Here is a 17,116-nt window from a genome sequence, read left to right on the forward strand (position 1 = left end):
CGAAAAACATGAAAAGTGGACGAAGAATGCGAATATAACGGAAATGTACCCTGAGTGGATTCGATCGAATTTTGATGCACAGTAACATGGAATCAAAACGAAAGCGATCAGCATATCTCCAAAACTTTGATTGAGGATCAACTTGTTGAGATGTGATTGACGAAGGCTGGTTTCTTTATAAAACAAAACCATCAGCAAGCCATTCAACACCAGAATAAAGAAAGCAAAGAACACAAATGGAAACCAATCCCAGATTGAGACAAACATTTCCATTGTAAATTTAATGTCTTTTTTTCCGATATAGTAATTCCTAAAAATATGAGTTATAAAGTTTATATAAAAATCTAAAAAACAGCAACTGGTAAAAATAATCAATATAAAAAGTTCACAGTTCTCGCACTGGAAGGGAACAGGTCAATTTGTTTATTTTTGTATGCAACAGTTATAATATTGAATGTGAAACTTATAATTGCCCAGTTGTCCGAAATTATGTTGCCTGGGTAACCAATTCAAACCATTGTCTGAGAGCATCACTCAGCACGTTAGGTAGAGAGTTAATATCACGGAGGAGGACGTAGAAGGGGAACGGAAATTCATCAATATAGGATTTGATCTCAGGTAACGCGGTGCCAGGTTTGAAGACTGGAACTTTGATGTCGAGGATGGAGTCTTTGTTCTTTGGATCATCAAGGATAAGAAAGACGGTGAAAATGCCAGCCTCGCGCGCTTGCATCGCTGTCCGTTGTACCAACTAAAAATCGAACAATATGACAAGTTAGATTACACTAAACGTAATTGGTTTACTCAAATTCGATTGGAACTAATTATGATAATGGATCCCTATCTAGAGAGTGTGATTATTTACGTGGGTTCCGTGCCCTCGTGGGTCCCGTGGTTCCCGTGCCCTCGTGGGTTCGTGCCCCCGTGGGTCCAAAAAAAAAAACCCGTGGGTCCGAAAAAAAACCCGTGGGTCCAAAAAAAAACCCCGTGGGTTCGAAAAAAAAAACCCGTGGGCCCAAAAAAAAAACCCGTAGGTATCTCGTGGGTCCAAAAAAATTACGTGGGTATCTCGTGGGTCCAAAAAAAAATTACGTGAACCTAATTTGGCGGATTTCAGTCAAATCCGCCAAATCCGCCAAATTTTCTTTCCGCCAAAATTTCTTCCTTTAAGGTACTTTATTTTGTTTTTGATATTTTACCAACTAATATTACTTATACCTCAATGTTCTTGTAGTTGTATATTTCTTTTAAGTTCGTTTATTTTGTATCACCCTCGCGAGCCAGGGCCGATAAACGATTCTGCGACTTAAAGAGGCCAGTACCGTATAATTGGAGGAACCGTTTAGGGCCCTGGTACTTTAGAAGAGAAAATATCAAGAATCTGGCAGCTTGAGTGTGGGCAATATGTTGCGAAGACAAGTACAGCCGAGCTGCGAGCACACTTACTAAAATAATTTATATCAAAATGCTGTAAATAGTTCTTCTCCGTATGACCATTTGGCATGGGAAAAGAAAATAATGTTGATTTGGACATTTGGAAGGGAAATGCAAGTAGAAAATGACTGTGTTTGTTGTTTGGAATAGAGAATGGCTTTCCTCTGTCTTTTAATGGTTTTTTACTGGCTCAAAATAAATTAGTAGCCTTGCAATAAGTCTCAACTTCCAATTACTGTTTTTTAAATTTGGCTTTCTGATGGGATATTTTTTTGTGGTGAAGTTTTAGGGTTGGTGCAGAAAACTGCTGTGAACTGGTCTTACTTAAACAGTTAAAGCTATAAATGAACTGGCTTTAAACACACTCAGCAAATCTAAAGAAATTTCAACCTTGAAATTATTGCTTTCTTTCTCACTTTTAGATTATGCGAAAAATAAATAAAACATTTTCAACAGCTCTATTGCTTTGCTGCTGGCTCTGCTGATGCTGCTCATCCAAAAAGTAGCCGATAGAATTTTTATATCCAGCCTCAAGAACGACATTTCTCGGAATTTGTAAAATGGCAGGATTATGCTAATCGACATACGTTTCGCGTACATGCCTAAAAGTACTTTCGTTTTTAAAGTGCACCAGGGCTTATATCCCCCGTATCAACGCGTCCATCAGAATCATCAATAGTGTAAGGGGGTTAGATAAGCCATGGAGTCGAGGGTGATTTTGTATTTGAACGAAAAAGCTAAAAGAAATATTTTCTTTATCATCATCCAGACTTAAAACTCTTTCGATATCGCCCAACCAAAAAATCGTTCACTTTGGAACGACGTCTTCTTCACCTTATAGCCTCTGATAGAAACATCCACTCGCTTTGAAACTGAATTTTTTTCAAAGAGAGGCCTCCCCAGCGATTTGCGTGATGGCATGACCGGGGGGTTTTTTCAACATTCAAGCGTGATGGCGCGATTCCGAATTTTTTTGGCTTGATTGCGTGATTGGAAGTTAGAACGTGATCACGATTTGACAAAATTTTGGAGCGTGATGCGTGATTAAACGAAATTTTGCCCTGTATGTATTGCCGATAATTGCGTGATGAACGATTTGGTCATTTTTCGTGATGAGTGGTTGAACTTGAAATTTAGCGTGATCGCCTGATTTGGGTCTGATTAGGGGTCTCTTCAAAGTTAATGAAGTTTACTCTCGATTAAAGCAAGTCTTTTCAACAGTGAAAACAACAAACTTCCTCATTTGTCAATTGCTAGAATCCGGAAACTTTCTCTTTCTGGCGGTATTGAAAGAGTTGATATTCGACTGTTTTTCCTACCTTGAACTCGAGAAAAAGACTTTCGAACACTCAGTCTCCCGCAGACAATATCTAAAACCGACCCGCAGTTTAAAACACACAAGCAAACAATAGAATGTTTCGAGACATTTATTTTTCCGGAACCAAACCAACCAATGAAATCCACGAAGTTGGATTTTAATTCGGGTTTTTTTTGGACCCACGGGTTTTTTTTTTGGACACACGGGTTTTTTTGTGGGACCCACGGGTTTTTTTTTCGGACCCACGGGTTTTTTTTTGGACCCACGGGTTTTTTTTTCGGACCCACGGGTTTTTTTTTTTGGACCCACGGGTTTCGGACCCACGGGTTTTTTTTTTTTGGACCCACGGGGGCACGAACCCACAAGGGCACGGGACCCACGGGACCCACGAGGGCACGGGACCCACGTAAATAATCACACTCCCATCTAGATGTTGAGATTACTCTTTTCACCGTTGACATGCATTGCTCAAAAGATCAGAATACCCTTAACATAAGAATCTCTGAATATAGTTCAGAACCAGTTTCCCGACGTTTGAAAGTGTATTTTGATAAAACACAACAAATCTTACCTCTTTTCCTTCCAGGAAAATTCCTCTGCCATCAGAAACGATCAATAATAATTGTGAGATCTGTGAGTTGGAATTGCTTCTCTGCTTTCTCTTGGCATCATCAAAGAGGAGAGTGCACATCTTCATCAGGTGAGCAATCTTGGTTTTCTTTTGATTGAAAGTGAATTGTTTGAGTATGGAGGCTCCTGATTGCTCGTTGAAATTCTCTTCAAAGGGATGTAATAGCTTGGTATCCTCTCCAAAACTAAAATTGAAGGTGGAGCATCGATAGTATGTAGCGAGCCAGAACGAAAACGATTATTAACCGAAAATTGGGAATAGTAGGCTTTGCGAGCTAATATGTGAAAGGATGAGTTGACTACTCCTACAGCCTCAGCCCCCGGTGGGGGGGGGGATGGTACTTAGGCGAAATGGGTGTCGAGTATGTGCGAGCCGTAAAGGCCCCTTTTTCAAACCCTCGAATGTCTCTCAAAGGGGTACAAAAACCACAAAAAAGCAATTGAGTCTCTGTAAGGGTATTTCGGACGAAAATCGAAATTTCCTCTCTCAAAGGGTCGTAATTTTCAAAAATTTGGACAAAAGTCGAGTGAAAATCGACAAAAATTTTGAGAAAAATCTCTGTAAGGGTTCCAAAAACGTCAAGTTTTCTCTCTCATTTTGGGAAAAGTCTCTCTAAGGGTCCCAAAAGGGGTCCAAATTCAGTCTCTCAAATGGTCGAATTTCGAACTTTGGTTCGGACATACCCGTCACCTCGCAAACCTAGTACCCCCCGGGATTCAGCCTTTAAATCAGTTTTAGAGAACGTATATAAATAGAATGAGTGAAGAGTATACCTGCAGACAGCCAGTTCGCCGGCTTCCAGCCATCGCAAGGCATTACTGATTACTGACAATGACTCGAATGCCAACTGTAAGAAACGAAAAATAAAAATCTTGAGCTTTCATTCCTGATATTGATATCGTAAAAATGCCTGATGTACAAAAATCTTCAAAGCTGACTGGACACTAGTCAGTACCTCGCACACAAACAGAAGTTTCGTTTGAGACAGGCTAAGCAGAAATTTGGTTTAAACCCACCTGTTTAGAGTGGTTATCAGCCATACTGGAAGAATCATCGACCGCCAACACGATCTGATAATCCCGCTTGCTTTTCTTCGTTCGCCGCAACCAGATCTTATCTTTACGAAACTGACTTGCGATGTATGGAATAACCTTCCGCATGTTCAAGCGTTTTCCGGTTCGGTAGTCGCCCCTGAAAGATTAAATTTAAATCGCGTACACACACTCCAGCTCAGTGCTGGAGTTACAAAGGATTTTCCGGAGTTCGGCCAAAAAGTTGCTTATGGATTTTGAGCCGAAAATGCCTAGCAACTTATCTTTTTGCCTCTTTTTTTTAAGGTATCTTTGGTTGCTTTCCCGGTTAATTTTCAGTTTTAGAGCTAGGCTGCTAAGGCCAAGTTGCTTAATTTTTTGGCCTTTCTCAAGGCTGGACCCTCATCAACTCGGTTGCTTATAAAAAAATGTGTACGAGAGGATTGATATATTAGAGGACTGAGACAGTTATTAAAGCGAGAATAGCTTCCTAGTCACGCTTCCCTCAGTTCCGTAGGGGCCAACATTTTAAACAAAAGAAATGTGAATGTTCCAGAAAATTACAAAAGATCAGATCCCGTACCTCATTTTGCTTGCTAACGTAGGTTCAATAACCAACCGTAATTGTTCACAAAGCTGCATGGCAAGGCTTGACGTCAAACGGTCATACTTCAACCATAATTCCATTGAATCTCGGTCCGTCAAACTCATTGTTTTCTGATTGGTCGACCATACCGTTAAATCTTGTTCCAACTCTTTACGTAATGATGTAACCAACGTCTCTTGCTCCTGAAATTGACACAAAAGGCACGTTTATATTTTATATTTTTTTATACTATATTTTTTCCCCAAATTTTGTTGGGAATAGCAAATTTCGATTCGACTCAACGGTTAATCCATAGTATGTAATGCGGAATTTGTAGATTACCTCAAAATTGCAAAAGAACCTGCAGAAGTATCTTGCACACGAGAACATAAACGGTTGCAATTTTTTTCCGAAATTAAAATCCTAAAAAAATTTGCATACAGCATACAAAACATAGATAAACCTTCGTCTAGTAAAAATCGAAATAATAGGACTGGACAAACACCCTCTAAGGAGGCTAACGCCCTTAGACGTCATCACATTTGCTGAAATAATCGAGGGAAAAGTGTTTGCAATTCATAAAAACCCGAACCTGAACACTAGCCATAGAAGCACCGAGGTGGATACGATTCGTAAAGAATTCAGATTTCATATTTCTTTCATCTTCGTCACTCTTCATCTCCTGCTCGTCATCAGATCCCCTCTCTTCCTTTTCATCTTCGTTCATCTTATCTTCTTTGTGCAAAACTTTCTCGTTGTCGAACTTCCCTTGTGTACCTTTGAAATCCTTGATAAAGATATGAATCGATAAGTTGTGATTATCAAGTATATTTATCTGACTATTAAACTTGAAGTGAAGAAGGAAAACCTCAAAAACCAAAAATTTTTACGGATGATTTATTTCTACAGATCATATGAAAAATATTTGAAATTGCCAGAAAAATAAATAAAAAGGGAATGTCTACATCAACATCACGAAATTTAAATAATTATGGACGTTCCCAAAATACCCACACCCTTTTGGATTTTTTTCTCGGAGAAAAAAAAATGTTTTGAAACCTTTTTCCTTTTCTCCTCTTTCTCGTCCTCTTCTCCAGCTTCTTTCATTTCCACGTCACTTTCACTTTCACTTTCTCCTTCCTCCTCGTCGTCATCAAGAGGTATATTTTGCTGACCATCCAATCGTTCGATTTGTTGTTCGGTTGCCGTGTCAACAACGTGAGCGTCGTGCTTGTCGTCGTCGTTCTTCAAATGTTGATACGTCTCGTCTTGATCAAGTTGATTCTATTGAGGTTCAAAAAGAAATATGTGAGAAAACAGAAGATACTTTCCTTGTAAGTATTCTCCCAGTAATTGGGCCACTCATGCATGCGGAAATTTCCTGTCTGTCGTTCTATAAGCTTTCCCTTGGGTTTTTATTCAGCTCAGAAAGAATTCCTCGGTTATTGGAATTCTAGCCATTCGAAATTTTAGATTGCTTTGATTGAAATAGAGACATTGCAGAGGAGCTAACAAAAAATCCAACCCGGCTGTCATCCTCGTTTTCGTCCATTCCATCTGTAGCATCAAAAGCTTTTCGTTTCTTCGCTTCTGATATATTAGATGTTTCCAAGCTTCGGTCTTCGTGTGAACGTTGAAAATCTTTACGTTTGCGACCCTACAAACAGAAAAATTTATCAGAAGAAAGTTGTAAACAAGTACTCTTGTGTCTTTATTAAACTCATAGGATTCATGCATGTGTTACATGATATTTTCATTCAATTTAAAGGGGAAAGATTCCCAAATCTGTGTAGATTTCCCTTCGAGAAAGACGTCGAAAAAATTGATTTTCTGTCACCATTCCATTGACTCGCAAATTCAAGAACTCTATTCCATTGTTTAGCTTTTGAAAAATGTACAATCTCAAAAAAAAGAGTGTCAACCATAGAAAATTGATTACTGCAATGGCGTAGAAAAAAATCATGTATGAAAAACACAAATCCTACGAAATAGGCTAAATTAGACCCGATAATTTGCAAAGTTATTCCGTACAGCAAAGGCCAACAGGGAGGATATTCCATGCAAAACTAACGCGTCAAAATGGTTACCTTTTGTTTATCAGTTTGTTGCTTGGAAACAGAATCGCTTGAGCCAAGATGGCCTTCTTGTCCTTGCATATCAGCTTTTCCTTGGCCTTGATCGTTCGATTCGTCCGCTTGTTGTTGAGTAGTTGCGTCATCCACGGTCGAAGAGTTCTGTTCGACGTCTTCAGGTGCGAATTCAACGCCTTCGACGGGTTGCTGCTGATCATGGTCTGTCGGCACTCTCTGAAAAAAAATATAGAAAAAGTATATCGCAAGAGTCCAATATTATGATTTCAGCTTTTTATAAATTTGGAAAATGTAGCATGAAAGAGGTGTACATTTGAATCTCCTTTAGATTTTCGATTGATTGTCCGTAAGATTAACTTTCCGAAACTGAAAATCAGACGTAAAATTGGCGATATGGTTGAAGTATATAAACATCTTCGCGTTTATGATAAATCATCGGCCTGTCAAAAGTTTGTCCTTCGCGAACGCCCGAAACGCCAGCACGATTACGAACTACAAAGAAACTTTGCAAATGATGGTGTCAGAGGGTATCAAACAAATTCTTTGTTCTACAGAAGTATTGACATATGGAATGGTCTTGGAGCTGATGTTGTAGCTGCAACATCTGTCGCCAACTTCAAAGAAAAATTGCTCACAGAATGGGAAAAAGATCTCCATAAATTGTAAAATGTTAAGCATGATTAACTTATACCACTATACTAATGGTATTAAACCTTAGAGTACAACGAAGGTGTGACTAACTGAATTTCCTTTAAATTTTCTTTTGATCGTTGAAAGTGAGAATTACTGAATGTAGAATTAGTTATACTTAACTAACTAGTGATCATACTAGTTGAAAAAGTTCAAACAAATAAAGTTGAAGATCCTTACTTCTTCAAGAGAGGGATCTTTTTCATTATCATCTTCATTGTTCTCTTCTCCTTCATCATTCTAAAGACAAAAAAAAACGTTGATGATTCTAGCGCCGTGGTTGGTCAAATGTTACCGTCAGTGATAAGCTCTTCCGATTTTAGACGTATGAGTGCTTGCAGACCACGATGATAGGTATCGTATTAGACGAACAACTCGCACTGTGGGTTGATTTTTATTGATGTCAACTTGAACTGCACTGACTGCAGTTTTATTGAATCAGGTGACCATGAGTGTCAAGGCAAGTACAGCATTCACCTCACTCAGATAATTTAGAGGATATCGGATATCCAGAGGGCTAACGATTTTTGTTCAAAAGTGGATATCCAGGGGGTTAAATATCTACAAGGGAGCGGATATCCAGGGGGTAAACTGTCTTTTCAAGTAAAAAATACGATATCCAGGGGGAGGGATCTTTATAAGAGAAGATATCCAGGAGATTGAGCATATTTTTAAGAGTGGATATCCAGGGGGTCTTTACTAATAAAGTAGGATATCCAGGGGGTTCGATACTTCGAAAAATCAATATCCTCAACAGTGGGGATAAATCTTTTTTCTGGAAAAGCCCATTCGACAACAATAGCATAATGAAATTATCACAGAAACCACTGTAATAAATTTACTCTTTATTCTTTAATCCTTGAAAAAAAATCTTCAAACCTTTTCATTAGAATCGATTTCATCTTTTTTAGCCTCTTCTTGATTTTCATCTTCTTCTTGAGGATTTTCATCTTCTTCGTCATCGTTTGCTTCCTCCATTGCAATGTCTTCTTTGAATCCACCTGAAAAATTCGCAAAAAGAGAAATATCATGAGATATGGGAGAAATCATTCCAACCTTCGAAAGATCGAAGCTAACAAGTGAAGCTGCCACAACATATCAGAGTAGTGGTTTGTACCACCCTGGGTTGAATTATGGAAAACACTTGTACGAAATCTACAGAGAGCGGCCATAACATACCATCTTCTTTTTGTTCTTCATTCTTTTCTTCGTCTTCTCCCTTCATCTCTTCATCTTCATTATCTCCACCCTCCTCTTCTTCTTCTCCATCAAGATTCAAATCATCCGGTAAATCTTCCACATCGTTCTTCCTCTCATCTTCCTGTTTCCCATGATCCTCTTCTTGCATGACGTCATCAGTGACGTCATCATCCATTTCATTGATAGGGTGATCTTCTTCGTTTTCATTTTGTCCACCCTCGTCTTTTTGTTCTTTTTCGTTTTTCGGCTCATCGCCTTCTTGCTCCCCTGAGGAAAAAATGTCATAAATAAAAACGCAGATCCTTCTTGATATATTACCATTTATGCGATGAGCGGGAAAAACAAGATAGAAAGTTTGAGTAACACTGTGCCGAGTCTAAGATGACTTTCCATGACAATAAACAAAGGTAAGGTAAGAAAAAGCTATTTCAAAGGAACCTCTATTATCATCCTTGGCGACAAGTTCAGATTTGGACTCTCCGTTTTGTCCTTGAGCCTCTTTTTCTTCTTTTTCATTGTTCTTTTCTTCTTTCTCGTCTTCGTCATCTGATCCCCACATGTTCTCATCGACCTATCGATGAAATGACATTTTCGTGAGAGGGAGACAACGGTAGGAGGAAGTTCAAAGGTGAACAACCTTTTCCTCTGGGCGATAGGTTGAAAGTGATCCTTTAATCTATGCAAACTATATCCAATATCCTTTGTATATAAAGAGCAGAAAATAAGAAAATGGAAGGAAGATTATTTTGAGTTGATGATAAATCTAAAATCTTTCAAAAATTTCAGAAATGAAGATGAAAAATTCACCTTTTCTTTAAGAATATGTGGACTGTCAATTCTTTTAGAACAGACCTTAGTAGCAAGCATGTTGAATTGGTGATATGATTTCTTCTTTGGTTTGAATGTTTTTTACTTTTAGCTTAACATGCGTTGTTTCTGGATTTTCATTACCTTTTTCAGATATTAGAAGATACTTCCCATCCAGCAATGACGCCTTTACATATCCCCTAAAATAAGCAGACTACAGAAAAAGAAAGTTTACTTCATTGGTTTGGTTATCATCTTCCACATCTCCCATTTGTTTGTCCGGCTCTTCACCTTCACTTTCGTTTTCTTCATCATCCTTTTCATCATCACTCTCTTTGATTTCCATGTCTTGAAGTTGCGCTGTGGAATGATCAAAAAAGAAAAAGAGTTTCTCTACTGAAAATAACCTCAGAGAGATTTCATTGATAGAATTCTCCTTAGCAATACGGTCTTTTTCAATTCTCATCTGTTGAAGGATCTGTGAATGGGTGTCATGTAAGAAGAAATGATTACCCCGGGAACGTTTATTCAACATAGACAGGGAGACGGGACTGTATGAAAATCATCATTATCATCATCGATCGCAGTATATGAACAACAAGCTAGATGCTGAATGGACCTAACTGATGATGGTGAAAGTTAGATAGCAATTAGGAGAAATGAAAACAATCAGTCAGAACATATAGTGTTTAGCGAAAATGCATAACGCATTCAATTTCATCATTGGTTGTTGATGGGGAAAAAGGGAAGGGGAATAGGGAAAAAAGAAATAGAAAGTTTAGGTTACAAAAATTAGTTTTTTATTGTCAATTGAATCATTCAAGCATGATGGTGGGCATTGTCACAATGACGTTTTTGTGTGGAAAAAAAACAAAGAAACTTAAGGGAAAAGTCCAATGAAAATCTTCAAAAACGACAATATCCGGCATTTTCGACCGGAAGAAAATTTTTCTCAAAAATCCGAATCGACTGAAATTTGGGCATTACTATTGTGCATAAAATCGGGAAAGACTAGTGATGAAATCTCGAGAAAATGCAAAAAAAACCGACTTTTCAGGCATATTCATATTTCCGGCATTTTCAGCCGGAAAAAAAAATTCTAAAAAAATCGAACCCGGTCATGTTTTGAGCATTGTGAATACGCATCTTTCTGCAAAAATCAGAAAAAAACTAAGAATAAAAATTCGAGAAAATGCCAAAAAACCGGTTTTCCCGGCATATTTGCGGCATTTCGGGCTCCGTCACATTTTAGGTATTGTCATTTTGCATCAGTGTGAAAAATTTCATAAAAAAATATAAAGTACAGCTCGAGAAATTCAAGAAATACTGTCTTTTTCGGCGAAAATAGGTTGTTCCGGCGATTTTTAAATAGTTCCGGCTTCAAAAATCAATTTTATTGATAATTGAAACATGCTTGATGGTCGAACGAACGAACGAACGAACAAACAAACGAACGAACGAACGAACGAACGAACGAACGAACGAACGAACGAACGAACGAACGAACGAACGAACGAACGAACGAACGAACGAACGAACGAACGAACGAACGAACGAACGAACGAACGAACGAACTCAGCCAAATTAAGGCCTGTCCAGATTTTTCAAATTTACGTTAATTTTTTATCACCGTTTCCACTTGTCATAGCATTTCACTTCATACATCGAAAGAAGCGTATTGGAGTTACCAAAGTTGCACACCATTAAAAGGATCATTTTGAAATTTTTTTTTTTGAAATTTTGCTGACGTCAGCACTTTATTGAAAACTTTCGTATTTTGCTGATTTCTGCTGACGTAAGCAAAATTTGCAAAAATAAATTATGCAAAAATGTTCCTATTATTGATATGCAACTTTTGTCCAAATTTCATGTTTATACCATAAGCCAAACTGGAGTTATTCAAAAAACAAGTTTTGCTGACGTCAGCATTTTTTGGTTTTTGTCTAATATCTTTTTTTGGGTGAAAAAATTAATTATGGCACAGCTATTCCAGTGATCTACACTCCAATAGGCCTCTTTCGATGTATGAAGTGATATGCTATGACAAGTGGAAACGGTGATAAAAAATTAAGATAAATTTAGAAGGGGAAAAGGAGATCATACATTCGAAATCATCGGTCATTTCAATGCCATCTTTTTCTTCTTTGATGTCATCTTGTTGTTGATCTTCTTGTTTTTCTTCGCTTTTTTCGTGTTTCGTGTCTTCAACCTGTCAGTGGGAACAAAAATTAGAATAAAAATTTGAACGGATCAATGCACAGTGGTGACTCCATACCTCGAACTCGCACCAAGGGGAACACAAATTTGGAAAATTTCGAGTTATGGAGTAAGGATTAAAAGGCATTGTTACCTGAAAAGAGGAGAAAACTCATTCGAGGTTAAGGAGAATTCGAGTTATAGCGGTTTGAGTTAAAGGGATTCTTCTGTATATGAAATTATTTCCGTATAAAGTATATACTTGGCTATAATAACCATCACACTGCATCACATGATTTTATCGTATGGAAATTCAAACCAACAGACAGATAGTTCGAAAGAGTTCATTAAATTTTTGTTTTTTGAAAGTCTACCTGGTCTTCAGTTTCGATCTGATCGCTGACATCTTTCACTCCTTCGCCACTGCCCAACCCTCCATCGTGGATGTCTTCAAATTCCGTTGCACCCTCGCCCGTAGCGTTCTCATCTTCTTCTGGTGGAGAGCAATAACCCTAAGAAGAAGTATGAAGAATGTTATAATGACTGATGAAAGTAGCAAACTCTTTTCATTGCATCAAACTTTCGTCGTCACTTTTCTAACGGTGAGATATTTTTAGATCGTGTTTTTTTAGTTAATCACTAAAGTAAGTAATAACAAACTGTTGCTCGGCGAAAGATATTTCCAAAATTGTAAAAGTCTTTTTATACAAGTACCTGTTTCAATAAGTCTGTGAAAAGACCCAACAAAACGTAAAGCATTTTGCAGCTTGTACGATGCAACATCAACGTGTGGAAAGTATAAAACTGAAGCCATTGCAATGCCTCCTTCACCATGGAAACAACATTCAAGCAATATGATTGGTTGATACTTTGCTCGTTTAGTTGAGAGATGAATTGTTCTGTAAGACTAGTGATGGTTGAGATATCGAGACAAGAAAGGTGAGAAATGAATCTTTTGGTAAGCAGAGGAGAAAATTGCCCCTTCCATAAACCAGTGTCTTCTTCTTGAACTGAAAGATAATAAGCACCATTTCAATTATTATACAATTAATACCAGTAACAGCTTTTGACAAATATGAACTGATGCTTATTGTTACTGAACTAAAAAGGGACACCAAGCAATGGCTCAAAATAGCGAATCCAAGTGGGTCGGACAAAGTTGCTTTTGTTTGAAATTTTTATTTCTGTCGGGCAAGGAGCATTGAAGGTCGGACAATGTCCGTTGTCCAACCTTTATTTCGAGCAATGCAAGTTTTAAGAACATGACTCGATTTCAAGAATTCCCTACCATTTTTCTCCTTGAAATCTTCAGTCGATTTGACGATGTTTTGAATTGATATCAAAATCTGCTTGATCAAGTTTTCGGCGCATTGTGGGAGTAAGCCTATGAAAAAGATGGAAATAAAGTTTGATGTATCATCATGGCTAAGTTTTGTGAGTTTGAACATCTGTAGATAGATTCTATACATAACGTGGATAACTCAGTAATCTAAGACTTTTAGACTATCTTTCGATTGTTTTTCAAAAAGGTCCATGGCCATTGGAAGAGGCGGGGATTCGAACCACTAATGCTCACGCCTTTGACCATTAGCCCATCGCTCTACAAAGAGAAATCGAAATCATCTTACCAGCGCCAAAGTTTGTTTCTTGTTCAACCGCACTTGAAATATCCACCTCTTCAAATGAGCTGGTCATATTTGAGATATGATGTTGAAGTTCAGTCATCTTGCTGAACATCGTATTGACTTCTGATATACTGAAAATAATTCGTATGGTAAATCAACGTATATTTTCTTTAGAGTATAAATGCCTTTTTTGCGTTCAGTTTTGATTAAACGTTCAGTAAAGTATTTGAAGATCTCGAAAATGGGCTGATAGGACAAGAAAAAACCAATTTACAAAGCAAGGTTTATTGTCTAAGGCGGAAATGGACTTTGAACAACAAGTTAGGCAAGATTCTTCAAATTTTGCAGAATTTTTCAACATTTTTGAGACGAAAAAGCCTCTTATTATACCCCGAGCTGAAACAGAAGAATTTTGTATACTGAAAAAAAGGAAAGAGTTTGTAACGGATAACACATACTTTGGTGATTTGAAATTGACTGCCATCAACTCTAGCTGTTGACAAATTTGCTTGAATTTCACCATACAGTTTTCAATGTACGCCCAATGTGCCCTGAAAGGAAACATCAGATATTTGGCCTATTGGATTCCAGCAGAAACACTTGTACATTAGTGGGTCAGAAAAAAACAAGAATATGTAGTGGAACTACTTTGAAACATCTCGATTTCGAGAAAACTCATTCAGATGAACGTCAAACTATTGAATGCTTGACATGACAGTTCTTATTTTTCCGTAAAAGGGGCTTGAAATCAGATTTATTTAAACCATATATAATCTGTTATGAAAATTGTCGTTAATTTTGGCCCGCTTGACCAAAATTGAGCCTGGTGTTCTTATAAAAAACGAGCAATACGTACCAAGAGCACAGTGAATCATCATATTTGACACTTTCTTCCCTCATAACCTTCAACGTTGCTTGACATTCCTAATGGGAAAGTACTGGGTTTGTTAACAGGTCTTTTTCCAAACACTTAGAAAAAATCTGATGACAAAAAATGTTGGACGCGTGCACTCATCTTACGCACTTTGTCACGCATTATTTCACAAACCTACCTGAACTCAGGGTTGAGGTTTTTAACAATTTAATCATGAAATTTGGAAATTTAAATAGTAAACATACATGAGCGGTGGTCACGGCATCTAGGACAATCTTCTCATTTCGGACAGAGAGCTCCATTTCAGACAGTTCTTCTTTAAGGAAAGGGAACGAGAATTGGTTATCTTCTGGGCATGTGTTAATCAGGTTGGTGAAGTCATTTAAATGGTGTTCTGCCATGTAAATGGTCTCATTGATTGTGTACTGAAAAGTTAAGGAAATAAAAATTTTAGAATGGTGTAGTCTAGTAGCTCTCATCTTTTTTGAAAAGTTTGTCTTTTGTCCTTCGAATTAAATCAATTTCCTCAAAGACATTTGATTGTTGAAAGCAAATCATTAACCATGGATGCAAGGAGCGGTGGCCGAGTGGTGAAAGCCTCAGCGCCTGAAACCAGGGGTTCCTGGCTCGAATATATGGATGGATGGATTGAGAAAAAAACATCATTCGTCATTTCCACTTACCAGCCAGTGTTTAGTTGTTGTTTGACACGGAAGAATGGTTTCCTTCTGGTCGCTACTTCTTTGAATCTCACTCAAACTTTCAATAAGCGTACTGGAAAAAAGAAATTGAAAAATAAGCATTCGTGAAAACTTTGAAAAATATAGATAAGTGAGATAAGTAGAACCGTGTAGAAATAAAAATATGAGCAAAAAACCTGAATTTACGCTATTAATTTTGTAAGACCATTCGACTAATTTCCAAGCCGACATCCAAGAAGGTTGATGAAATGAAGGACTTTGAATTCCTCACCTAATTCGATTTTCGTTGACGAGTAACTCATCCAAGTCTTTCCGTTGGTTGAATGCTGATGTCATCAAGAATGAAGTCAAACCTTTAAATCGAGCAATCTCATTTGGTCCGATTTCCTAAAAAATGAACAAACATAAATACTTGTTTACAAAAAGTTCATCATAAAGTCTCCACATAGAGCTTTTTCTATCCTCTATAGTGGAAGAATAGGATATTATTTCCCCGTGTTAGAATACCTTATGATATTACACGAAGATTACTAGGCAAATATTCAACGGCCTTGAAATTAACACGCAAAAAATTGACACGAATTTTATTTGCTTTTTCAAGCACACCACGGCTGGTTTTAATTAAGGGGTTTTTATTAACGCGAAATTTTTCAATTCGTGTTAATAAAATGACTAGTAATATTCGTGTAATGTAATAAGGTACTATAAATTATACATTGATTATGCATTATTATCAAAAGCAAAAGAGAACTCTTTATTTCGTAGTGAGATTGAAAATAATGAAGACTCACTTTGCAAGGTGCACATAGTGCATTGTGGAATAATGCATTGCGAGCGACTGATTGGAAGTAGTAGAAGTTGCATGTATCGATACACTCTCGAATATCATTCCAACTAGCCAACCTAGGTGAAAAGTAAGTGTTAATTTTCATATTTTCAATGATTTCATTAATGGTGAACAGTAATGGAGTCAGGTCAGGTAACGTAGTCAGGTCAGGTCAGGTAAGGCAACAGAGATCTTTTGTTTGTCGAGTCACGTTATTTCCGCCATTCATTATGGGAACAAACGATCAAATCTATAGAGGCGATCCCTTACGCAAATAGAATGCTGCTTCCAAAATGCTGGAAGCTACGTAACTCAACAAAATATGAAAAACCTCTCTTTAGCATACGAGGCCCCCCAGCGGACCTTCAATTCACGCAATCGCGCAATTTTATTTCCCAAATTCACGCATTCACGCAATGTTTTTTCGCAATTCATGCAATGTTTGTTCACGCAATTTTGGTTCACGCAAAGCTTTCAAATTCACACATTCACGCAATTTTTGATTTTCACGCATTCACGCAAGTGAAATAGCCCATTCACGCATTCACTCAAACCACTGGGGGCCCCTTATACTAAAACCCCTGGAAACACGACTTACTTGGATTCCAGTTTAGGTGACTGAAAAAGCGTGGCTTCTTCTGTAACGTCGATGTTGCCGATTCTGTAGGAAATACCTGCAGGTGAAAGTAAAAAGCAGAAGTCAAACAAACATGCATTATATTAAAAAATATAATATAACCCACAAACTTTGTTAATCATGATAATACGCCTATTTGGGTATATCATTCCGATAATACATTTTTTATTCTGTCTGTTCGTTTAGTACATATTTAAGTTTAAGTTTGGTTTCATTAAGAAAATATCAATAACAGCTTTTTAGAAGGAGACAATCGGAACACAGCAGGGAGAGAGATTCGCTTGTAAGCCCTGTAGAAAACTTTATCCGATCTTACCAATCATTTTGAGTTCTTTGAACAGCGTGGCCAAAGCTTTTCGTTTTCTTTGCTGTAAATTGCTTCGAGCTTCTTTCTGTTTTTCTTTAGGCTAAAATGGATAAAGAAGAACATTAGAGGATTATTCGATATTTAATTATGCCCAAAAATTTAC

At 37.5% G+C, this 17,116-nt stretch overlaps 1 protein-coding gene across 1 annotated transcript in view; it reads right to left on the reverse strand.

The window, feature by feature from the left end:
• Positions 1–417: 417 nt before the first annotated feature.
• Positions 418–17,116, reverse strand: part of LOC136809599 (midasin-like) — a 67,136-nt gene continuing 50,437 nt past the window's right edge. Inside the window, exons 64-90 of the mRNA XM_067066139.1 lie at positions 16,963–17,053; positions 16,608–16,683; positions 15,975–16,086; positions 15,455–15,570; positions 15,166–15,256; positions 14,728–14,907; positions 14,465–14,532; positions 14,067–14,159; positions 13,612–13,739; positions 13,272–13,367; positions 12,698–12,993; positions 12,358–12,495; positions 11,891–11,996; positions 10,023–10,147; positions 9,419–9,551; positions 8,960–9,247; positions 8,660–8,781; positions 7,961–8,020; positions 7,088–7,306; positions 6,526–6,657; positions 6,060–6,284; positions 5,593–5,787; positions 4,998–5,203; positions 4,400–4,574; positions 4,157–4,230; positions 3,324–3,567; positions 418–751 (exon numbers count right to left, since the gene is read on the reverse strand). Of these exons, the coding sequence (XP_066922240.1) occupies positions 488–751; positions 3,324–3,567; positions 4,157–4,230; positions 4,400–4,574; positions 4,998–5,203; positions 5,593–5,787; positions 6,060–6,284; positions 6,526–6,657; positions 7,088–7,306; positions 7,961–8,020; positions 8,660–8,781; positions 8,960–9,247; positions 9,419–9,551; positions 10,023–10,147; positions 11,891–11,996; positions 12,358–12,495; positions 12,698–12,993; positions 13,272–13,367; positions 13,612–13,739; positions 14,067–14,159; positions 14,465–14,532; positions 14,728–14,907; positions 15,166–15,256; positions 15,455–15,570; positions 15,975–16,086; positions 16,608–16,683; positions 16,963–17,053 (4,053 nt within the window). The 3' untranslated portion in view covers positions 418–487. The remainder of the gene's footprint in view (positions 752–3,323; positions 3,568–4,156; positions 4,231–4,399; positions 4,575–4,997; positions 5,204–5,592; positions 5,788–6,059; positions 6,285–6,525; positions 6,658–7,087; positions 7,307–7,960; positions 8,021–8,659; positions 8,782–8,959; positions 9,248–9,418; positions 9,552–10,022; positions 10,148–11,890; positions 11,997–12,357; positions 12,496–12,697; positions 12,994–13,271; positions 13,368–13,611; positions 13,740–14,066; positions 14,160–14,464; positions 14,533–14,727; positions 14,908–15,165; positions 15,257–15,454; positions 15,571–15,974; positions 16,087–16,607; positions 16,684–16,962; positions 17,054–17,116) is intronic.

This window comes from Clytia hemisphaerica, unplaced genomic scaffold (assembly GCF_902728285.1).
Source record: "Clytia hemisphaerica strain Z4C2 unplaced genomic scaffold, Clytia hemisphaerica genome assembly, whole genome shotgun sequence".
Classification (NCBI taxonomy): domain Eukaryota; kingdom Metazoa; phylum Cnidaria; class Hydrozoa; order Leptothecata; family Clytiidae; genus Clytia; species Clytia hemisphaerica.